General features: G+C 33.8%; 2 protein-coding genes across 2 annotated transcripts in view; one reads left to right on the top strand and one right to left on the bottom strand.

The window, feature by feature from the left end:
- Positions 1–658: 658 nt before the first annotated feature.
- On the bottom strand, positions 659–1,519 carry CAPZA3 (capping actin protein of muscle Z-line subunit alpha 3). Its single transcript, XM_032184668.1, has one exon. It carries the CDS (start codon positions 1,517–1,519, stop codon positions 659–661), a length of 861 nt encoding a protein of 286 aa, XP_032040559.1.
- A 351-nt stretch (positions 1,520–1,870) lies between these two features.
- PLCZ1 (phospholipase C zeta 1) overlaps positions 1,871–24,843 on the top strand; it is a 49,248-nt gene continuing 26,275 nt past the window's right edge. Inside the window, exons 1-6 of the mRNA XM_032207536.1 lie at positions 1,871–1,884; positions 2,425–2,548; positions 6,062–6,296; positions 14,352–14,553; positions 16,587–16,731; positions 18,274–18,426. Of these exons, the coding sequence (XP_032063427.1) occupies positions 1,871–1,884; positions 2,425–2,548; positions 6,062–6,296; positions 14,352–14,553; positions 16,587–16,731; positions 18,274–18,426 (873 nt within the window). The remainder of the gene's footprint in view (positions 1,885–2,424; positions 2,549–6,061; positions 6,297–14,351; positions 14,554–16,586; positions 16,732–18,273; positions 18,427–24,843) is intronic.

Raw genomic sequence — 24,843 nt, 5'->3', positions numbered from 1 at the left:
GCCAGCACACATCCCTAATTCAGTCCCGTATTTTCTGTGCTAGCTACAAGAAATTTATTCCTCCTATGTACTGATCTGTCTTTGTTCACGTGACTGTTAGGGATGTCTCATGTATACAGAGAGGTATGCGCAAGCAAAGCTTGAAGGCTGAATTTCCTGGGCTTCAGTATCACTAAAAAAATCTAGTAATAGCACCTCCATATCTTTGCCAGCCTACCTTACCAATTTCCTTATAAGAGATGCTACAAATTTTATGAGGTTAAGTACATAGAATATTGAAGAAAATTACAAAGCAAAGTAACAGTTTGCCTGCTGGCTTACCTGTAGCAGTGTGCTGCTTCTGACAGTGACCATTGCTAGTACCTCTAGAAGCAGTTAAAAAGTACCGGAAAGTAAAAAACAAACAAAAAAACAAACACAAAAAAAAAAAAAAAAAAAAAAAAAAAAGGAACAACAACAACAAAAAAAAACCAGCAAATGATTGTGTCTCTATTGACCTGGATTGTTTTCAAAGTGGTAATTGACTGATGACAGCTTCTGCACTCTCCTGAGAGATTTAGAAATAGATCTCCTACATCACAATCCTGTTTTGACCTTCTCTTATTTATTTATTTATGCCACTGTATCATATAGTGCAATTCGGTAATTATGCAGGTAATTATACTTCTTTACTGGAGACATTGGTATTTTGATGATAATTTTTCAGCAGCTCATTCCAGTTCATAAAAGTACGAGTAATAGGGAGTTTCCTTCGCAGATCTTTCCTCCACATATCCTCTGACAAGGCCTGAATGTTTTGTAGAATAGCAGTATGAATCTTGTCATCTTCAGTTTTCATGAACTTCACAAAATCTGAGACAAACTGATTTCGGTCTATCACATGCAGAGACTCACTTACAGACTTTCTGATGTTAACATGAAGGTTAGCCTCTTTGAAGTAATGTAACTGGAGAAGAAATACCCCCGTAACCCGAGTCATAATTGGAGTCAGGGCAAAAGTCCAGTCAGACTTCCAAAGGCTGTTCCAGTGTTTTAAAGGCTGGTACTCATGAGCCTCAATGCAGGCCACAAACATCTGCCTCTTGCCCAGGGATTTTTTGAACACACAGCAGTTCCCTGCTGGAAAGTGGCAGTTCACATAGGTGTTCAATCCCTTGTGGAGGGCTCCTCTCCACAGTTCCTCCTCATCCAACATCACGCTGTGCAAATGGGTTTTGCTCGTTATCCCACTCAAGTGGTCAAACTCAAAAGAGAATTTGTCTTGGGGGTAAAAGAAGCGGTTTCCCCCTAAATCGTTGTAGTGGGTCAGTAGCACAGTGCTCCCATTTACTTGGACAGGGGTGAAGTTTTTCTTGTTGTGATGGGCCCCAACGTAGGCAGCCTCCTGCCTCACCAGCTCATCATCTTTGACCAGAGCATAGAGGTCTTGGACAACCTGCCCAAACTCCCCAGGAGGGGACTGGCGCAGCAGTCTGCAAATGAGGGACACCTTCTCCGGCTCACTCTGCTTCACGCTCATGCTGGGGGTCCTGGCCAAGCAAAGGTCATGGCACCACAGGTGAGGGAAGGGGGCACAGGGAGCTGGAGAGCAAAACCCCAAGATGTTGGGGTGTGGGGAGCAGCGGTGGGCAGGGCCCTGCTCCAGGGCCCCGCAGTTTGTGACCTCACAGCAGCAACTGGGGCCAGCCCAAGCAGGGGGCTCAGTTTAAGGACAGTGCCGGGAGGGCACTGGGGGCCCCAGCAGGGGCACAGGCGTGCAAGGGAGGGGAAAGGGGCCCACTGGGAGCTGGAGCAAGCCGAAGTGATGTTCTACCTAACGCTGCCAACACCACCGCAGTGAAGAGACCAGAGCAGGCAATGTGGAGCTGCCATGGAGGAGAACAGATATCCTCCTTGACCTCCCTTCTGACAGCTGTCATGTAACCTCCCTCTGCGCATGTCTGCCCCAAGGCCCAGGCCCACCCTAAGCCCATATGGGACCAGAGGAGGTCCAGCTGGGGACAGTTAGGCCGGTTGGGTGGGCAGGGTGCCAGGCACCCTTGAGGCACTGCTGCTTGTTGTGGACACCCCTCTTCCAACTGTCCCCTATGGCAGCTTGATCCCTTTGGCCTTCCCAAGTTTACTTCCTCTCACTACAGCCCTTTCTTCACCCTGACTACCTTTTGTTTTCCTGTGTACCCTCCCTGTGACTTTCTTTGGCTCTTTTCTGTCAGTCTTGCCCCTCAGGGTCTCTGGGTGTGGAGCACAAATGTGTTTCTGCACACCTCATGGCCTGCTATCAGAAATCAGAAAAAAAGGAGGTTTGAGTATGAGAAGAAAAATATGCAAGCTTTTTAGGTTCAAAAATTTAAACCACTCACCCTGCTCCCCCTACTAAGAGACAATGACGTGGGGCAGATGTTTCCTTAATGTGATCTCTTGCACATGGTTTTTGAACATCATTCAGGATGAGTTCATGAATGGGAAGATAGATTTAGATAGAACAATGAAGCTGCTTGAAAAACTGCATATCACTTTTGATGTTGCTCATGTGAAACATGTTTTCAAGGTGAGGAATATGTAGATTTAGAAATTAAATAAATTTAGAAGGCCAGTTACATAAGGGCCTTATATTTGCTTACCTTTTTTTTTTTTTTTTTTTTTTTTATTAGTGTTTCAAGAAATGAATTTCATGCTTGTATGGTAGTAGGGTGTGTGCAAAATCAGCAAATAATTTGCCACATCCAGCTCTTTTGTTTCTGTTTAAAACAGATATCTGAGTGGTTGCATTACTACCATCTCTTCACCACATCCAAGTAGTGTTGAGTGATAAAAAAATACGTAAGTCTAGGTAACCAGCAGTTCTGTAACTAGGCCTCAGTGGAGGAAAATGTAAATATTCTGGCTTCATCCTATGTGGCTGCTTTTGTGATCAAGCTAATGAGCCCAGAAGTGCCTGTCTGATGCTGGTCAGAGCCATTAGAGTGACTTCTTAACAATCCTGTTGCCAGAACAACAAAATAGAGATGTCTGATCTGTTCCAGCTTGAAGTTGACATAGCTCCAGCACACTTTCTTATTCAATTCCACCATACCTCTCTTGTGAAGTCTATAACAGGTGTACCTGGATGTCCCATCCATCCATTGCACTCTACCCCTGGGGGAAGGATGTGGACGTAAAATACAGCAACATTTAAAGAGTTTCCTATGAAGGCTACATTTGTGTCTTTGACATACTGAGGATTCGTGTTCTTCAGGTCTGCTCTAGTAATTACTCAAAAGATGTATGAATTTTCTTTTTAGCTCATTTTTTAACCAAAAAGTTTGGTAAAGGTGTTTTCCTAAGGAAATGAAACTAAATTGTTACATATATATCTGTAATTTTTATGTGACAATTTTGTAAACTGGTTGGTAAATTCTGTCCAGATTTGAAAGAGGAAAACTAGCTCTGGACAGTCCCAAATGTTTAGGTCATGTCATGCTGATAGACAGGCAGGCAGCAGGAAAGCACTAGGATTTTCTCATTTTATCCTGTTGTCTCATTGTTCTCTGCCTTGTCTAGCCAAGGTAAAAGCAGTGTGAGGACAATCCTTGGTAAACATGGGGATTGTGCCCACAATTTTTGAATTTGCATGCCACTGGGAGAATTGCTAGCCTTGAGAATCTCATGAGAACTTGAAGCTATTTTTCATTGTTGTCTTCTATGTTCCACCTACTTCACTTTCTGATGGAAATTTAAGAGAGTTGATCAATTGTAAGTAAAAAGAATAATTATTTGAGGAAATGACCTGTATGGAACAAGTCTGATTGAACTTGTAAAACTTGAAACAGTTGAACTTAAAAGTCAATATGATAATATACTCAACAGTCTGATATAGTTGTTCTTAGCAGTGCTGCCGTTTTCTTTTTTCTTTTTTTTTTTTTTTTTTTGAACTTACTCATCAGTATAATAGTATGTAAAATTCAAAACAATCTGGAAGGATATTTTACTGCCATCATTGTCTGTAACTATACATTGGTAATTAATCAAATGGTTATACATGAAAAAAATACATTTTATAAGCATAGCTTTTAAGGAGCAATCTGCTTTTCTTGCTGCTTTGTTGTTGTTTTATTCTTGTTAAATTTATTATGAACATAAAGATTTTTAAGGAAAAATAAATTTTATTATAGTTTTCAGAACTAAGTCTTTGTCAAGATACTTTTTTTTTTTTCTCTGGATAGCAAAGATTTGATATGCATTAATAAAAATAAGAACAATAAACCCAACAAAAATAAGAATAAAAACAACTTTTTTAAAACTTTTTTTTTATTATTTAATATATTTTGATGTGATTTTCATAACTTCGACTTCAAAAGCACCCCTGCTTAGTATTATTGTCTATGTTTCAGAAAAGTACAATAAAATAGAAAATTTAATTTTTCTGGCCAGCTTCATTTTGTGCCAATACGTAAGAGAAGGTCTCATGAGTCCTGATAAGTTGCTTAATTCCAAAATGAGTTGATATTTTCTTTTTTCTATTTAACAGTTATGAGTAAATTTGCAGATTTTTTAAAGATATTAAAAACATATCCATGATATCAACCTGAGATGTGATATTTTCCATGCAGTAATGAAAAGAATATTATTAACATTTGTAGTGAATTATTTCTTTTCTTCCAAGTTTCATTAAAAGTGATTGTTACAGTTCTCTTCCACAAACTCAAAGAAAATACTTCACTACTGATATGTAATTAAAATAATAATAATAATCTCATGTGCTTCTATTGGTTATCTAATGTATTCTTGCTTATTGTTGTACTTGTTCAGACAAGTACAGTGGGAACTGTACTGCATAGACAGAATCTAGTAATGTAACGTTCATCCTTTAGTTTTTATGGTGTCTCTTCAAAATTAATCTAGTTCAGTGGTAATCAGAAGTCTTAATCAAAGAACAGACAGAACTCAAGTAAGACATTTTATGGTTATGAACACTTCTGGGAAAAGTTCTGCTAACCATAGTAGGTGTCATGTTATTATGTACTGAAATCCAGCCTCCTTGTTAGTCTTAGTTTAAGGAGCCAACAATTATGAATGTTGATTAGCTTACAGAGGTAATAAATGGAGCAATTAATTACCATTTGGGTACGATTTTTGTGACCATTTTTGTGAATTTTGTGAAATTTCTTAAGTTTGTCTTAATGTAAAAACTTTCAAGAATGATACAAGCTAAACTATTGGAAACATCTGTATTTCATATGCACAGTTACATATTGTGTGTACAAAATTTAAAGGGTAGATAACATTGTTAAGCCTGAGAGAAATGTTAGTAGCAGAAATGGTAAAAAAATATTATTCTACTCAACTTCTTTTGCCCTTTTGATTTTTCTAGTGGCTTTTATACTGAAGCACTGAAATTAATTAATTTACTAACATTTTGTAAGCTCTGTTTATGAAAACAAGTTTACAGTTTAAGAATTCTAAAAGTGTGAATAACTAATCTGAGTTAAATATTCTGTCTAGTTAAGAATAGAACACAATGTCATAGGTTATTATAAAGTATAATTGCTCCAAAATTATACAATCTTTCTTATTTGACATACTAGAAGACTTTGATCTCATGAAAATTTGCTCATCCTTAGTTCATTTTTCAGATTACAATTTGCTGTATGTTGTATGTAAATTTAAATGAGTATACTTACAATATACAATATGTTTTAAATTGCTGTTGAAGAGGTATTATATTAAGCATATTTTCCACTTGATAACATTATGCTGAAGATTTACTGTACTGCATAGCATTTTAGTGCAGTTTTATATAATGTCTTAATACTGCATGGGTTATATATTAATGTACTTTAATTAGATGCCAACTATGTCATATGGTATTTTTTTAATTTATATAAAATACATCTAACACAGAAAGTCAAATCTGAGTCTTGCATATTGAAGGAAAATATCATTTGATAATGTGCTAGAGTCACTGTTGCCTTAAGCTTTCTCTATTGTTCTAGTTCTTATAGTATTATAATAGACTTTTTATGTGCGTCTTTGTATTTTTTTATATCTTTGTATTGACTATTTTGATTTCCTTTTTCTTCAGAAAACAGTTGACAAGCGGAAGGTCCATACTATTAACATAGAAGATTTCAGGGCAATTTATCGAACTATTGTACACAGAACTGAATTTCATGAACTTTTCTGTGCTTACTCTCCAAACCACAAAATTCTAGCTGACACTGAGCTCATTGAATTTCTGAAAAAAGAACAATTTCAGACTGAAGATTCTGAAATAAGGGCCTTAGAAATTATTCTGAAGTATGAACCTGTTGAAGAAGGTATGCATAGTTTAAGCATTTGATTTATAGCTCTTTTTTTTTTGTGCTTCTTGTCAGTGACTGTGTTTATATTCTTGAATACTCATCTGACTATACAATTTGGAAATTTTAAAGAAAACTTATGTAAGCAAGAGTATCATAATTATGTCTGTTGTATACCATTTATAAGCACATGTGCAAAATGTTATTTGCAATTTAGATCTTTAAACATTACAAATATGATAAAACAAGAAATCATTTATAAAGCACAATAAATTTACACTGTATATTGCTCAGTAATAGCACTTGACCAACTCAGTCATTCCTACTTCTTGTTGCTACAGACTTGTCCAAAAACTACATGTTGTTTGCTTCAAACAAAATACAATTTTCATAGAGTAGATGAGCTGATCTACTGCACTATTTTTTTTAATGCCCACTGAGTATTATAAATGACCATTATTAGGAAGTCAGACTGATTTTTTAGTTTCAGCAACAATCATTTTGTTCAAGTAATTAGACAAATATATTTTGGACTTTAAATATAAAAAATATAAATTGTTTTGTTAGCAAGCTGTCTGCATTTGAGTGTTATCTGGCAGAAAGTTACTGTGGAAGTAATTTAATACAGAGCTTTGAAAGAGGAAAACAAATCCCAAGGATATGTCTACTGAGAAGGTTATATCTCTTTGTCTTTACTGAGTATGACTAAAACTGTGGACACTTACACTCTGGTTTGATCTCAGCCAGATATCAGTAAGAATATCAGGAATGCATCAAAGTAGTCTCACAAATGTGGTGGATCCACATTTTTGGCAAGCATGCAACCTGATTTTCTGTCCCATTATGCTTTGAATGTTGTTGTTATCCACGTTATTGGGGTTAAAGCTGTCATTAATTTTTTATGTTCTCCCAACCTGAAATGCTATTTCTGTTTTGTTCTCCGATCAGCTTATAAGGGTAGGTCTCTAAACACACTGTCATGAAATTGTTCAGATACAAAGGGACCTCAGGAGGGTACCTGCTATACCTTTCTGTTCAAGGGCTCTTTTCAATCAAATCTTAAAACCACCTAAGGATAGAGATCCACAGTTTCCTTAATGTGCTCAGAAATGGCTTCTAAGAGCAATATTGTTTTACCATAGATGTAAGCGTGGCTGACCAACCTGTAGTTCCTTGAGTTGTCCTTGCTCATCTTGAAAAAGGGAGCAACATTTGTCTTTCTCCAGTCATGGTGGTCTCCCCTGATAATATGACCTTTCAAAGATAATAGAGAATGACCTTGCAATGATTACAGACAACAGCCTCAGCACCTTCAGATGCATTGCTTTTGTTACCATGGGTTTTTATGTGCCAAACTATCTACAGTAATATCTGACTTTATCCCCTTCCACTGTTGGTAGTTCCTTTTCTCCTTGAACCCTGTCTGTAGGCACAAAATTTACACTAATTTGATGAAAAGAAAAAGACAGCATTGCATATTCTAGCCCTATCTGCATTTGCTGTCTCTAAACCATCCGCCCATTCAACACCAAGCCCACATATTCCTTTATAAAACACAGAAAATGCAGCAATAAAAATTCTCCATGTTGCCACTGATCTCTCATGACAATTTCAAAAACAAGTTTAACTTTGTCTTTCTTAACACCATTTCTGTATTCCTAAACAAGTTTTCTGTAGTTCTCCCTTGCAGACTGCCAGCACTGACTAGCAGTTTTATAGTAGTTGTTGTTTTTCATGCTGTTTCACATGTATTTCTTAGGGAATCCACGACATTTCTTGTGTTGCAATAGAAGGACGCTATCTAAGAAGCTAGCACTGGTAATTCAGCCTGAAACCTGAAGTTCGAGCTGTATTCTTCCAGATTTCAGTAATATCTTGCATCATGATCTGAATCATATGAACTGTGAGATGAGCAATTTGTTAAACTGACAATATGCATATACTTCAACTGTTGAAGTCTGCTTAAAGTTGTGCTGTTGCGTTTCTGCTGAGTTTTCCTGAACATAACTAGAGACAAAATTTGCAGCTAAGCTGAGAAAATGAAATTAGAGCTAAGTGCATTTTATTGGAAGCTGTTACTTTTTTTCAGTGGAAGTTGATTATCAGATGTTTAGCTGTGTTGGTTTCCTTTGGTTTCCAGTCTTTGATACTGGGTGGGATCAGTAACTGGTTAAGAAAAATTAGTAATAGGCCCAAGAAGGAGAAAAATCTTCCTTTTGGGATGATAACCCTGTAATATATATGCTTCCCATCCCCACTGCTTTGGAAAAAAAGAAACTGGATCACTTGTTCAACAATAAGCAGAAGATATTAAGTGTTTCAATGAGTCACTCACTATCCAACAATAGCTACAAAACCTTTGATTCTTTTTACTATTATTTCTGAGGTTGCCGTTCAAATTAGAACAAATTTTATTAAATGTATCCTAGTCTTTCTGAAAACCAGTGTTTCCTAAGTAATTACAAAAAAGCTACCAATTTGAAAATGTTTTTTTTTGTTTGTTTGTTTGTTTTGTTTTGTTTTGAATGATTTATTCTGATGGGAGAGGTAATAGCTATAAAGAAGCTAAAGAACCAAGAATCTTTACTCAGTTAGAAAACATGCTTGCAAATATCAAATAAAGTTTCTATAGTTTTTATTTAATTTCTGGTTTAAGATTCTAAGCCAAATTCTTGTTTGTTTCTTCATCTGTGAGAAAGTTGTTTATCATGTAATTGGAAATAATCTCTCTGAATTAAATAATAGCTGTTCATGCTCCAAAGGAGCATTGTTCATGCTTGTTTGACTGAACAAATACTCTTACTCAAACATTTGTAGTGGAAAGTTTCAGATATGATTGACATGATAGTTGATTCATATGGTGTTGTGATAGACCATGCAACTTTCATTCTGAATTTGGTATAGAATATTCTTCATCAGGGTGATCTGTTAAATTCATCTGCCCGCTTTGTCCTATATATTACAGAAAGGGAAAAGAGCAGATTTTGACACTTGATTGACTGGTTTGCTAATAGTATCAACCATTATCTGATAAAGTTGATAATTTTGGTATGTCAAGATAATAATAAAAGCAGTGACTAGATATGCACAAGATTGATAAATCCATTGATAATATGTTGTCCATCCTTAACATTTGTGTCCACAGAAAGAAGACTTTTCAATGTCATTAAGAGACATAACCCTCAATTATCTCTTTTAAGATGCTGTACTTAGTCCAGGAACAGCATGCAATACATTGCTCTTCCATTTTTATTATACAGTTTAAATTTCTAATGGCAAAATACTGCATTAACAGATTTGTGTATATGTGCTAAAGCTTGCATTTTTGACTGAAGTATTCAATGTATGGAAGTGATCATGGAAGTGGTGAATACATGAATCACACCTGACAGTTGCCTCTTACTAAAATCCAAATGTCAATTTTGTTCTACGCAAACATCGTTCTTTCTCCATTTTATTATTAATTTCATATAGAAGTCTCAGCTAATTAAGTGAGATTAAAGAAACCATGTTATGCCATCCACTTTATCTTTCTAAAGTTTAGCATAGCTTTTTGTTGTTTTGCTGTTTGTTTGCTTGTTTTTTAATTGTTGCTAATTATTCAATATTTTCATGGGTGGGATGAAAGGTGCAGTGAGACTTGGAAGGTACATTCTGTTCATATTTGCAGAGTAGTGCCATTCAAAGACTCTGCTCCTATCAGTGTATTTCCTTTCTAGGAAGTACAAAACCAGGTCAAAATCACAATTCTGCCTTAAAAACATGCTTGCTTTGTATATAACTGTGTAAGCTTGACACACCTGTCAGATAAACAATTTGTGTGATCTAGGATGTATTTATTAATTTCAAAAATATTTGTTTCTAAGTTATAGGCTCTTTTTAACTTTTTTTTTTTTTTTTTTTTTTTTTTTTTAAGTGTGCTATCTACATCCAGTACAGATAAATACAGTATTTTAGCAATATTTGCCAAACATCTTATGAAAGATGTTTCTTTCTTCCACAAAGAAAGAAAAATGCTTTCAAAGAAGTTCTAAAATAAATAATTAAGAAAGTATAAGGTAATAAACTCTAAAAAGCATAGGCATATAATTTAATGTTTCTCAAATACTCAGACTATGTCTATAATTCCTCTCTAATATATCTCTATTTACATATATTGCAGTGCTGAAATTTACCTTAACTGGAAGAATGGGGGAAAAAACAAACGAACTTTTTTAATATATATATTAGAATGTTGTATTTCAGACTATCCAAAGGGGAAGGAAATAGAAAAACAGTGACCTTTGTAAATAAGAAGCTGCAAGAAGACAAGTCTTTTCTTGCTTTCACTTTTTATTTCAGCACCAAATAGATGTGTGTTTGCTAATTAGTACTAAAGGATCTTAATGGAGATAAAGGCTGTAGTTCCTCTAGAGGAGAAACATAAGGCCTTGATTGAAATATTTTTTCACTGTGGAATACTTCTTAAGATGTATTCCCATTTCTCTTAATGTAGAAGCAGTAAATGGTCAGAAAATAGTATGATTGTGCTGTTCATCAAAACTTAAAAACAGCCCCTTCCAGCCGTAATTAATTTTGGTATCTTCATCAGGCAAGGTTCTAAAGAAAGCCAGCAGTTTTCCTCCACTGGTAAAAGAGGTACAAAATAATGGCAGCAATAATAAAAAAATAAGCCTTCTTTTATCTTCAGCTCTAAAAACTATGACATCTTTTACATCAGGTCTTCTCTGAAAATTTGTTTTAGCAGATGGTATGCCATTTATGTTCATATGATGCTCTTTTGCATATATGCTGCCAGATTTGCTAGATGCAGAGCCACTTTCTTCCTGCTTACAGATAGGTTTTACTGATTTACAAAGTTGCTTGGAGTTTTGGTAGTTCCTCAGAAACATGACTTTAATTGTATGCTATTCAAAGACAGCAACTACCAACCCTGGAAAAAAGAGCTGTAAAACAATGTAATAAGTTATAAAAATAAATAAATAATTATATCCGTATATTTAATCTATTGATTACAGAAATAAAATTAAATTTGAAGCCAAAGAGCTTATATGCTGGCTAACAAAGTAACACAAATTTAACTTACAAAGTAATATTTTCACTTTTAGGGGATTGTAGTCATGATGGTATTTATGTAAATATAAGTTCTCTTCATGAGAAGACTTACTAATGACAAGACTAGCCAAAAATTATTAAAAATAATTAAGAAAATAACCCCAAACTTGGAAACTCATTATTTTTCATTAATTTAAAAGATAACTGTAAATATATGTATACATTAGTAAATAAAAAATGAAAAAAAGAAAAAAAAAAGCAGTTGCACTACTTGCAGTTTCACAGAGAACAATATATGGCATGAAAAATAAATAGTAATTAAAATCAAATGCTGTTGATGAAAAACTTTCTCTTCAAAGGAATTAAGTCTAGTATTCATGTAATACACAACAGATAAAACAAGCAGCTTGATCATATTCTATTTTGAGCAATTGTAAAAAACAACAAAAACAATCCCCCTTCCTCCATTTCTTAGAGACCCAGAAAGTAGAAACTTAATCCTATTGCTATGCCTAAAACAATATAACATAGACATGTGAGTATATCGAAACAGTCAAGATGCTAAACAAGATATAACTATCAATAGACATCAGGGTAATTCTGTAAATATGTCAGTTAAAAGAAAGAACAAGGAAATACTTGATCCACTACCTGAGTACAATCAGGTGGCTATTACTATTAATGAGACCACAGTAAGATTTCAGTCAAAACTATGGAAAAAGAAGAGTGGGGCATGTTAAAATGACAGATCAGAGAAGACAAGTTGACAAGTCCTTGAGTTAGAAAATTGACTGTAAAAAGCTATAAGAGCTTACCTTTGAAAACACATGGAGAATGGAAGATGGATTGGGAACAATCAAGTGTAATATCTGTTTTAGAGAAAATCCATGGAACTAGACAAATGAAACAAATGATGAATATATAATAACCTCTCACATGGTAAGGGATAATAGGGATAGTCCATAAAGAAACTGTATCCAAATTCCTTCTATGAGAGAATAACAGCACTACTGAATATGGGAAAAATCATACTTTTTAATATTCTTATTTTTAATTTTCTTCTTTAAAAAGCAAGTTCAGGAAGCTGGCAAAATATCTATATGGTATATAAAGAACTCATTAGAAAATTACTCTCAGAAGTTAGTCATCAAAGATTTGGCATCAAAATGAAAGGCTACATCAATCTGCTACATCATTCACTGAGCATTGTGTTAGGATCCAGACTTCAATGTCATTGATGAGCTAGATGATGGAATAGAAAGTCATATTAAATTTAGATTTATGATCTTTACAAATGGATGATCTAAAAAAAAAAATAAAAAAATCCTACATTCTATTTCGGGCATCAGCATTAAGAAATCCTTCTTAATTCACCAATTGGAAAGAGGTGAAGAAGAACATGAAAACTCTCAGAATTTTAAGAAAGCCTAACTAAAGTCAGAAAAATGCAGTGAATTGGATTTGTTTCTTTTGGAAAACAGATGAGGGGAAGTGTAACAGTCTCTTTTGTATAAGAGACTGAAAGAAACTGGAAGAAATAGTACAAAACAGAACAAACATATTGGACACTAAGGAATTTCAGGGAAAATATCAAAAACTTTCTAACAGTAAGGTTACTTAGGTGCTGAAATGGTTTCCCAGGAAGTCTGTATACTCTTTGTCAATGGTGGTCTTTAAGAACAGCTTAGACAGACTTCTGGTAGGAAAAACATTTCAATCATTATAGAACATCTTAGGGTAGAGGGGACCTTAAAGATCATCTAGTTCCAACCTGCATATTTGTATGGTTAAGCACAACAATATATGTATGCAAATACATATGACCTCTGGAGAGACTTCATCTTTATTTTCTACTACTGTTTAGTATTTTAAAACATTTCAAAGATCAAAAATTGTGTAATTTAGAAACAATTATTTTCTTTGTGTTGCCATCTAACATTTACTAACAATGTTAGTAAATTCTTATTCAGATATAAAACTTATAGTCAGAGTGATACTGAAGATTGTTAATTACACCTGTAACCTGTAAATCATGACTCTTAATAGATGTATTGAAATTTAACAGCTCAGATTGTTTGTTTGTTTGTTTAACAAAAGTTTGCATAGATTGATCTCTTACTGCTTAAATATCACTATCCTACTATGGTGACAAAAATAAGGTTATTTTCCAGCCAGAACTGGACACAATCACTGACTAATTCACACTAGGTTGTGTTTTGAAGCAAAGCTGACTTTTGAGATTATATCATTTGCAAAATTATTACATTTGAAGCATGACATTGCAGCAGCAGTTGGCAGTATAATGGATCTGTTTGTCATTAAATCAGTTAAAAGAAACAAAACAAATGGGATGACTATCATGCATATGAAGGCAATTAACACAATTTGTTGTAGATGCAGTAATATAATAAGCTTGATTTCCAATGCATTTTTGTGGGCATTTATTTTGTTAAGGTGCTATTTTTATTTCAAATACTTTTAATTAAAATATTATTTAATCATTATCTGTTTGGGATTTTCCACCATTGAAGATGTTTGGTACTAGGAATCATAGTTTCTACAAGATTATTTTGACAGGCTCTGACTGACATTTTGGAGAACTTTTTTTTTTTTTTTTCCTACTGAGAAAAAAATCTATTTGTTCACTGACTGGCATGTTACTTTCCAAAACTAAACAACAACAAATATTTTCCTGTACATTTAATTAGAACTGTTGCAATATCTTCTTCTGGATGTCCATAAAAGGACAAAAACATGAGTACACATTTATTTCATCTGCTAATTTAGAACCACATCAGCTCCAGAATTGTACACATCTGATGTTTATTTTCATATTGTTTGTCATGAATATTAAAATAGCAGGAAAGTGTTATGCCGTATAACCTTTAACTAAGTTCAGAATTGGCTACTAAAAATTATGGAAAGTACAGAGATACATAAAACTATCTGTTTGGCTGGCTTCACACCCTTCTTTCTTTTCCTTTTTTTTTTTTTTTTTCTTTTTTTTTTTTTTTCCAGTGAGGAAAAGAAGGCAGTTATCATTTGAAGGATTTATAAGGTACATGAGCTCAGAAGATTGTTCGATATTTAAAAAAGATCACCGGACTGTCTACCAAGATATGAACCACCCATTATGTGACTATTTTATTTCATCTTCTCATAACACCTACTTGATATCTGACCAACTATTAGGGCCCAGTGATTTATTTGGATATATCAGGTATTTAGATGTTGTTTTTCAATATTGTTAACATTCTTAGGCTTTTTTAAAATTAATACTAACTAACATGTAATGCTGTTTGGCAATAAAGGACAAAATCATCACAGACAAAAGTGGAAAATGAGAGAGTGGTATTTTATTTTTTGTGTACACTTTTCAGTATATTTGCCAGGCCATCTGTTTGTAGTCTGGAAACAATCTATTTTATCACTTACAGTACATAACATCTACCTCAAAGCAAATTAAATCTATGGTATTCAGCACAGTATATGATTAAACCAGTTTTTAATCTCAACATACCATGCAAAAATTACAAACTTCCTGAAATAAATGTAAAATTCCAGGGCCAACTCTATTCCGATCAATATAGAAGGCACACTCTGAGTATGTCAAGGTTACGTGTGATTACTGTTCATTGCAATGAAGTCAGTTAAGAAAACAGAAACAAAAACAAAACAACAACAACAACAAAAGGTGGGTGGGAGGAGTTGTGTGGGCACTATAGTAGCCACGAGGGTTTGAGGGTTTGAATGTGCAGCATATGACTCCAAGAGGAGAAGGAAACCAGAATGCCTTATGGCCAAGGTGCATTTAGACAAAACAAAGAGGGAGGTAGAAAAAGGGTTATGTATTAAAGGCAAAACAGAGACAGAAAATACATAGATCTGGATGACAGGTGTCCAGCATTCCTATAACTTTGTACTACTTTAGTGAAGTGAAAGCAGTTGGAAACAGTCAACTGAACTTTTGTCTTTTGGTTGCTGTCTAGAATTCTCTGATGGCTTGCAACCATCAGAAACCATAGTGAATCTGTTTCTAGAAGTATTTAAAATGATATGAGGTAAATACTATATTGTTTAAAATAATTGCAAATATGATATAAAAGCCATTCACTTACTGTTTATCTACTTATTGGTGTAAAGAAAGCATAAAATGATAAATTAGAGCATATCCAGCTGCTGAGGGATTTTTTGAAACAGCAAAAATCCCATGGCTTGCTGTAGCTGAGTAAACCAAGCTACCAGGGCAACTATGAGAAGTTCCCATGACAGTGTTCCCACATCGCCCAATTGAGGAATTCAGAAAAATATTGTTACCAGTAGCTGGCTTCAAGGACAAGGTCTATGTGACTGCTAATCACAAGGGGGTTGTTTTCTTGCAGGTGGGGTTGTTTTCTTGTAGTTGTTTGTCTGAGTGCTTTTGACCAATAATCTTGTGTGAAACACTGTCTGCCTCTGTTAAGTTCACTATAAAAGTTAGGCTATTCGGGCAATAAAATGGAGCATGATCTGACTCTACTGGTGTCTGTCGTGCTTTCGGCTGTGCTTCCTCTAACATCCAGTTAGAAGCATATTTAAGATACTCAACGTATAAAGGGCAGCATGTAAAGCACAGGTTGGTAATAAGGTAAAACAGTCTACAAGAAATGTTTAAATTGGTAGCAAGCCAAGTATTAGAAACCCAAGACATGTAAGGGATGCCATTAACTTATTAAAAATGCAAACAGTAAATTTAAGATACTGAGGAAACTTTAGCTCTTTGTCTTAGAAACTAGGTGTGAGGAGAGCAACTAAATTACATAACAGCCAAGCACAACCTGACTTTGTTAATGTGATGCTGATATGCTGGTATTTTTAAGTATAACAGCTCTCAAACCTTCAGAAAAGTCATGGAATAATAATAAATATGAAGTCCTTTCAAGCATTTCTTATTTTATTCTAAGCAACCATTTACCAGCATTCCAAAGTCTTTCTGTAAAACTTTGACTCTCTTTTTTAATCCCTTAGTGAAGGATAATCAGATAATGTATCTTCCTCCTTAATGCGCTAATAAATTGTGTTATCTAACATTCGTAAGATAAACAGTAGAAAATATAGCTCTGTTTAATATTTTTATAATTTCATTGAATTTCCATCTTGTGATGGTAAACTAGTATATTTGTAATTATTCAATGTGCTTGGAATATGGGGACATATATTAAAGTGTGGTATTTTCCTTTTGACCATAAAATTATTTCTTTTACTCTTTTGAAGTGCTCTCTTAAAAGGATGTCGTTGCCTGGAAATTGATTGCTGGGATGGCTCAAACAATGAACCTATTGTGTATCATGGTCATACTTTAACGAGCAAAATTTCATTTTCTTCTGTAATTCATGTGATAGACAAGTACGCATTTGCGGTATGTATACGTATGTTATGCTGTATATGTATTTGCTATGGTGGTTTTAATAAAGCCTGCTTTATTAAATGCTCACTGTCTAATATTCTACAGGGTAAAAAACAAAACAAAACAAAACAAAACAAAATGAGGCAGTGCTTGTGGAGTGGGCATCACTGAAGTAAATTATGGAAAAACTGTTCAATGTGTATATAAATGAAAGATAAAAGTATTTTGCTGATCTTGATTTTAAATCAAGCTTGGTGCAAGGAATTCAGAAGATCTTAATCAGTTTATTATGTAGAATTCTCACCTGAGATCATTTAAGCAAGGACTGAATATAAACTATACAACTACTTCCAAGTCAGTCTAATGTTTTGCTTTCCTTCCTGATATCTTTCAATTCCTTTATTTTGCTTACTCTTCTGTTGCTGTCACTCTTTCTTATATCCAATGTTTGAATTTATAAAACAGAGAAAAATGCTAAACTATAGCTGTGGTTGAGATTTAATGTGTTTACTTTTACTTTTTTATTTTGACTTCAAGGCCTGATAAACATCTTTTTGTAAGACTCATTAGGTCAGTGCCCCTTCTGTCCATCTCTGGCAAAGCAGCAAAAGCTTGAGATCTTTTCATACTGTCTCAATCTCTTATATAGGTTTTGAGCAAAACTTCTTTTCAAATGAAATTCTGAAACACAGTAAAGATAACTTGTATTCTGGTCAGCTTTACATTATGTGTGTGGATATATATACATATGCACGTGAAAATTGCAGTCATTTTGATTTCTATTTTCCTTGTGGCTTGTTTCCTCTTCATAAAATTACTTTTAACATTACATGGTCATTGTTTCTAAAAAAAATCATCTAGGCAATATGATGATTCCTATTTTTTTTTTTTCTTCAGATGACAGTGTTATTTCTCTTTTTTCTTTGTAAATTCATTTGTTGAGAAAAGCTGTTCCAGGCACACAGCAACCAATGTATCTTTCTTTGGAAGCTCTGTGTATCAGCTGAGTAATTACTTCTGTGAGAAATGTTGCTTTCTGCTATCATCTTGTAGTCTGCTCTGTGGAATTGAATCAGCCTGATTTTTGCCTGATTTAACGCTTATTTTCTCACTAATTTCTTTACATTCAATATTAGTCAATGTGTGAAATGCCTCTGATAAGTTATTTTCTATTGATTATTGAAGAAATACACTTCAATATACACTTTCCAAAGGTCAACATAGATACCGTGTGGTTTCTTTAATGAAGTTTTGTGTACTTAACCGGTCTTCATTTGATTCTCTGTAGGTCCTTTTTATTCAACTCCCCCTAAAATCCTGAGGATCCATTTTTTTCTCTTCTCTGAACTTACAGTTACTGTTTCAACTGTACTTTCTCTTTTCCATAAATATTGTGAGATTTTTATTGTGCTACTAATATGAAACAACTGACATATTTTGGAAACAAAGAAAAATACAAATTACTACAAAAGGGCTTTTTGTAAGATATTTTGGTGAATCAAGAAGTCCTTTTTTATTTGTTAATCATAATAGATTTCAAATTCTATTTTTCAGGCATCTGAGTATCCAGTTATACTGTCTTTAGAGAATCACTGCAGCCCTAAGCAACAGGAAGTTATGGCAAAACATTTAGAAGATATTCTAGGTGACAAACTTCTTACTTCAACAATTGGTGATTCAGTGGTGACTCAACTACCTTCTCCTGAGGTAATAACATCATGTTTTTTTTTGTATATGATGGAAAAAAAAAACAGCTTCCTGACCTCTGCCCACTCCTCCTTTTCTTTTAACTCTTCTGAAATTGCTCATCTGCTATCTGAATGGACTTGATATGGTAAAAAATAAAAATTTGAACATCACAAAAATGTACTTTTAAAAAAAAATTCTTTATTTTTGGAAAGAGCAAACATACATTGTACAGATAGATATGGAAGCCACTAATGTACTAATTTTTTTTTTTTTTTTTTTTTTTGCAAAGCCTTGCAATTCACATGAATCCAATTTCTGGTGCTTTGGATACATTTAATTTTAACATATTCAAGTATAGTTAACTAAAGTTTGTGGGTTATATTTTATTTTATATGGAAACATGGCAGCTCTAATGTGTCTTGTTGTGAACTACACTAATGCTGAATAAAACTGAATATCAAAAACTAGTGTTTTAAAGGTCTAAAAGAGAAGACAAAATGAAAATTTTAAAACAACACTGTGCTTTAAAACAAAAACCAAAAATCTTCACTATATATGTATTGTCATATCTGTTATCTGCTAATTTATTTTAATTCCTTGATTGAAAAAAAAAAAACAACAAAACTTGAATTTTAAAGATGTTACAGAAATGAAAATTTAAATCCACATCCCTTGTTGACAAAAGTGTTGGTGGAACCTTTTCATTGAGTTCTTTTTCTCTTTGTGTCTCATTTTCTTTTTCTTTGTGTTTCACCCTAAGGCAGTGCTTCTCAGCTGGTGGCTTGAGACCCCTGGGATATGAAGTCAGAAAAGGCAATTAGATGGGTGTTGAAAATTTAATTGCAAGCTAAAACAAATAAATTCCCATTGTTCCAGTCCTTGCACATAATTTTCTTTCAAGGACATAAGATTTTTTAAATGTTCTATAACACAAATATATGCATACAAAATAATTATTTGGAATTGTCACTCTTATCAGAGATATAAAAGATATATTTTCAGCAGTTTTTTACAGTAACTATAAAGGAATAATGCAAATGTAAATGTTTTATTTCAAAATGGGGAAGAAGCACTGTCTCAAGGAAAGACAGCACACACAGAGATGTATTTTGGTGAAGTTTTTGTCAGGGAAAAAACATTTTTGAAGTGGTGTGTCTGAAAGACTTGCTAAAATATTAGGATAGTGCAATATTTCATAACAATGTTGGCTTAAATATATTTAGTTTATCTTAATAAATTTCTCATGAAGCAACCTTTTTATTTATTTATTTTTATTTTTATTTTTATTTTTATTTTTATTTTTATTTTTATTTTTATTTTTATTTTTATTTTTATTTTTATTTTTATTTTTATTTTTATTCTTATTCTTATTCTTATTCTTATTTTTACTATTTTTATGTTTATGTCTATGTTTATTTTTATTCTAGCAAACTATTTTTATATCAGTGTCTAATCTCACATTGCAACCTGGTAATCAGTACAATAAATTGGAAAAAAATATACTGTATTAATCAAGGATTCACAGAATCACAGAATTGTTAAGGTTGGAAGGGACCTCTGAAGACCATTTGGTCCAACCCACCTTGAGCAAGTTGCCCAGGATCATGTCTAGGCAGCTTTTGAAGATCTCCAAGCTCCACAACCTCTCTGGGCAGCCTGTCAGTGCTGTGGCACCTGCATAGCACCGAAGTGCTTCCTGATGTTTAGGTTCTGTCTTCCTGTTTGTGCCCATTGACCCTTGTCCTGGCACTGGGTACCACTGAAAAGAACCTGCCTCCATCTTCTTTGTCTCATTACTTTAGGTATTTATATGAAAAAAAAAAAACAAGATCCCCTCTGAGACTTCTCCAGGCTGAACAATCCCAACCCTCTCAGCCTCTCCTTATAGGAGAGGTGTTCCAGTTCCCTGATGATCTTGGTAGTCCTCCGTTGGACTCTTTCCAGTATGTCTATGTCTCTTGTACTGGACCCAGAACTGGACACAGTACTCCAGGTGTGACCTTACTAATGCTGAGTAGAGTGGAAGGATCACCTCTCTTGACCTACTGGTGATACTTTGCCTAATGCAGCACAGAATACCTCTTAGCAGCAAGGGCACATTGCTGACTCATGTTCAGTTGGTGTCTATCAGGACCCCTAGCTCCTTTTTTCTAGAACTGCTTTCCAGCTGGGTTGCCCCCAGCGTGTACTGGTGCCTGGGCTTGTTCCTCTCCAAGTGCAGGACTTTGCTCTTTGCATGTTTGCTTAAAAGCACCTCAAAGCATAGCTACATTCGGTCTAGTTGTTGTACAAGGACCATATGTCTTCTGTAGTTCAGAATCAGTGTACTGCATCTGAATCATGGAGTCACTGCATTGCATACCACAAATATTATTTCCATGGGATATGTCCCTTACAAGATGTTTATTGTTATATAGACAATGCATACTTAATTTATCCATAGCTTAAAGTTTTTCATAAGTCAGCTCTGTAGAATGTGTCTGAACATGCATTAATGGATTCCATACTTATTCCTCACTTAAAGGTATGCTGTTTAGGTGAGATTCATTCTACTGAAACTTTAATGTTTTACAGTTATGTGATATGTATTCCACGGTAAGAGTTACCTGAATAATACCAGTGTCCTCAGATGATTTTCAGAAGTCTGAAATTATTAAACCATAATGTTGATGATGAGCAAAGGATAGGGCCATCTACATTTCACTTAGGTGCTCTGATCACATGAGAAAAAGTATTAGAATTTTATTCTCCAGTAGAAGACTGAATTTGTAAACTGAGTAGTAAATTTAAATTTTGGCTAGCATCTTTTTGAAGAAACACTTTTAGTCCACATTCAAAAGAAGTAGTTGAATCATATCTGTAAAACTAGGGACCTTGTGCACATTTAAGGCTTAGGTAAATTCATTATCCTTTGAGTGAGACAGATTCTTGGTCTTAAGTCTGCTTTTCTTAAGCAGTACAAAAGAGATCTTATGGAACCAGAAACAACCAATTGAAACTGCTCTTGGTGGGAGAAATTCTCAGTTAATATAATAAAGGTCTGTTTGTCTCCTATATCAGTTACTGTTCTACTTTTATCTATTTCATCTGGCGCACAATTCTGTAGGAAGCCAGCTAGTAAAGCCAGGAAGTAAATTGGATCAGAATTGTTAACACAGGTAACAGAAAGCACTGTTCTTTAAGCCTGACAGTCTTCCAATTTCTAATAAAAGTGTAACAAAATGTATTAATTATTAGGGTGATTAAAGTTCACTATAGTTGATCAGATATGAGACTGATTCAACAGAGTGATAAGAGTGTTCATTAGCATGGCTCAAGTACAACAAATACACTTGCTTAGAAACTGAATATAATGTAATAGACCAAACAACTCACCTGGCAAAAAAATCACTAGAAATAATGCAGTCAAGAGAATTGGTGTTTCTGCCTAGTTGAGTACTTTTACTAGCAAATGCTTAATGCATATTCATAATTATATTTGTATCCAGTGAGAAGGGAAAGCTTTGAAATCAGTTTCTTCTTTTGAAACTTTCCTGTGTAACTCATCTGTATTTAGATATTAACCTGTAACGTCCGTTAAACATTGGAATCATTGGAATAAAAAGGAAGAAATATAAAATACAGAAAAAAAAAAAAAAAAAAAAAAAAAAAGGTTATGCACTCTAATTCTCTAATCTAGCTTATTAACAGGTCACCTCTTGTCTTTACCATGCTTTTTAACAATGTGTTTGTAGAACCTATAGGATCCCTCAGAAATTTGACTCAGGACTAATTTGACTCAGGACTAACTAATTCAGACCTGCTTCTCTTATCTCTCAGATTTCTTTTGCAAGGACCTTCAGTAACAGCTTCTATCCATCTCATGAGCCTGAAACATTAACTTGCTAGTGTGGAAATCCTCCTTAATAGTTAGCTACTGTTGTTCCTAATTTTGCTCATCCAATCAAGGGGTTCATGCAGCTCATATATGGCTTCCTACTTACATTCACATTTCAGTGTTCTACAAGATCCAAATCAAATGGTGCTTTTGATAGAAGATACCTAGGAGGTGCTCCTGATATATCCCTTTATCTCAGAGCTCAGACTTTACTGGTAGTTTTGGCTTAAAATATCTTGATTACTGGGATTTATAAGGCTGCCACGAAGACATCCATTCACAATTTTACTAATTAGTAGAATTACTAATGTAATTCTCTTCCAGAATCATCAAAGAATTCTGGATTTTTTTGTTTGTGTAACAGTTGTACTTAACAATATTGTCCTGTTATTTTCATTCAAGATAAACATTGTCAATGCCTCAAAAGCTTCCTCCATGTTAGGCTTTGTGAGAGGTGTCCCATCTTTACCCTGTATCAGTATTTAAACCAGTAATATAACACTTGAAATTAAAACTTTATCTGAAACTTTAAATTGATTTTAACCTTGTTACTTAGCAAGATTTTCAAGATTTGATATTCTTCTTACTAAGCACGGAAAGTTGATCGGTAAAGAAGAGAGGACATGCTGAATATAAATAGAAGAAGCTCTACTTCTCTTTTTATCCTTATGTCATAATTCCAAGTTTTGTTCTGTGTGTTTCTGAGCGCTGAATTTTTGCTCCTAATATAAACATTAATTGCAGTAGTCAGTAAGTGAGTTTGTCTGATCCATTCCAAGTGCTTGTAAATTTTTCTTGGAGTATTGTGTTCAACAGTTCTGATTTATGTTGTACATTGAATCTACCAGAAAGCATATTTAGTACAAGAACTAAGTTTTCTTGATTTAAGTATTTAAATATTTTTTCCCAGTTGATTGTACCTGGAGGTTTACTTTTGCCAGTCTTCAAGTGCCCATTATGCTCTAAGGAAGATTTATAATGTTTTACATATATATATTTTTAAAAATATGTTTACAGTTTATAAATTCATAGATAGTAAAGGTGTATTTTCAAAACATTTTGTGTCTTACATTCAAATTAAAAAAGTGGGTCTTCAGATTTTCAGCTCATTATCTGCTAAAAAGATTCAAGACACAGTTATTCAAAAAGATGCTAAATGTTTATCACTGCTGATTGCCAACTAAAGGACTCAAATTTCACATAGTCTCTGATTTTGTAACCATAAATTTTTTATAAGTTCTTTTGAAGATCTATTAGAATTTCAGACTTAAAATGTCTGGCATGTCTTTTTCAGTTCATGTTCGATTTTTAATGGTTTGGGTTAACTGTTATTGGAATCTGCTTCTGGCCCCAAATTAGAAAAACAATTCTTCTTCCTACAGTATTTTCTGTAACTGTTTTTGAAAAGAGTACTATGATTTTAAAATGTTAACTTTACATTTTTTTTTCTACCTCAGGGTATTTACCTATTTTCCATAATAATAAATAAATAATTTTGGAAACTATGTGCCTTAAAATTTCAAAGCAAATTTAGAAACTATTTGCCTCAAAACTTCCTGGCTACTTTTTATCTGATGACCCAGCCTATGGTCTTCCTTTACTTAAAGCAAATTTACATAAAACAGTCATTAATATATCCATGGAAAAGTTTTTTTTTATATACCAGGAATTTTTGATTTGTAGAATTAAATCTTACCTATGAACATCAAAACACCAGATCAAATGAGGATAGAATAGCTTTTAAATATTGGGACATAAAAATATACAAAAGAAAATTCAGAACTCTTTAAAATTTAAGAAATACTGCTTATATTAAAACTCTTCTAAAAATATCACAGAAAAAGAATGGGTGCATCAATAAGAAATGAAGGAGTTGTTAAAGGGCATCCTTATTCTGAATCACCCATGCAGAGAGACTAATCAAATCTTACACTAGCATGACATTGATAGATATTAAGCATAGGATATCTCATTCCACTGGCACAGTGATGCACTAATAATACTGGATCTGAAGGAATAAGGAGACTATCAGCAACAAGGACAGCAATTTAAATAAATGGAATGTCAATTTCATTCCCCACATCTCTCATTTCTATTATAAAACTTCATTTTTACATGTATGTTTCTATCATTCAAGTTTTTCATATGTATTCAATGGATATGTTAAAATGCGATATTTGCCACACACATAAGTTCAGTTATCCTTTATTTAATGTGTTCGTTCCTTGTTTCTATAACTTTCCCACAGTATAGCCTTCCTTTTCACTATTGCATTTGAGTCTTATGGAATATTTTTGTGGATCACTTTATCCAAGAACCTGAATAAGTTCTGGTACTCATTGACAGTTCTTGTATACAGAGGTAAAGATGAATGTCTACTACATAACTGCTGTTTTACAGTGAAGATTATTTCATAAGTGAGATTCATACTTACAAGTATCAGAGGCATAGATGAAAGACATCTTATTGGAAATAAAAGTTAATGACATTTTTCCCAAGTCCCTCATTATGGAATTAGTGATCTTACTAGTGAAAAAATACTTTGTTATTCAATTAGT

This window comes from Aythya fuligula, chromosome 1, assembly GCF_009819795.1.
Source record: "Aythya fuligula isolate bAytFul2 chromosome 1, bAytFul2.pri, whole genome shotgun sequence".
NCBI classification, from domain to species: Eukaryota; Metazoa; Chordata; class Aves; order Anseriformes; family Anatidae; genus Aythya; species Aythya fuligula.
The sequence above is the reverse complement of the archived record's forward strand: the minus strand, read 5'-3'. Positions and strand labels throughout refer to the sequence as shown.

Excerpts from the sequence above, each read along its gene's own strand:
- CAPZA3 (XM_032184668.1), bottom strand. The coding sequence starts at position 1,519 with ATGAGCGTGAAGCAGAGTGAGCCGGAGAAGGTGTCCCTCATTTGCAGA.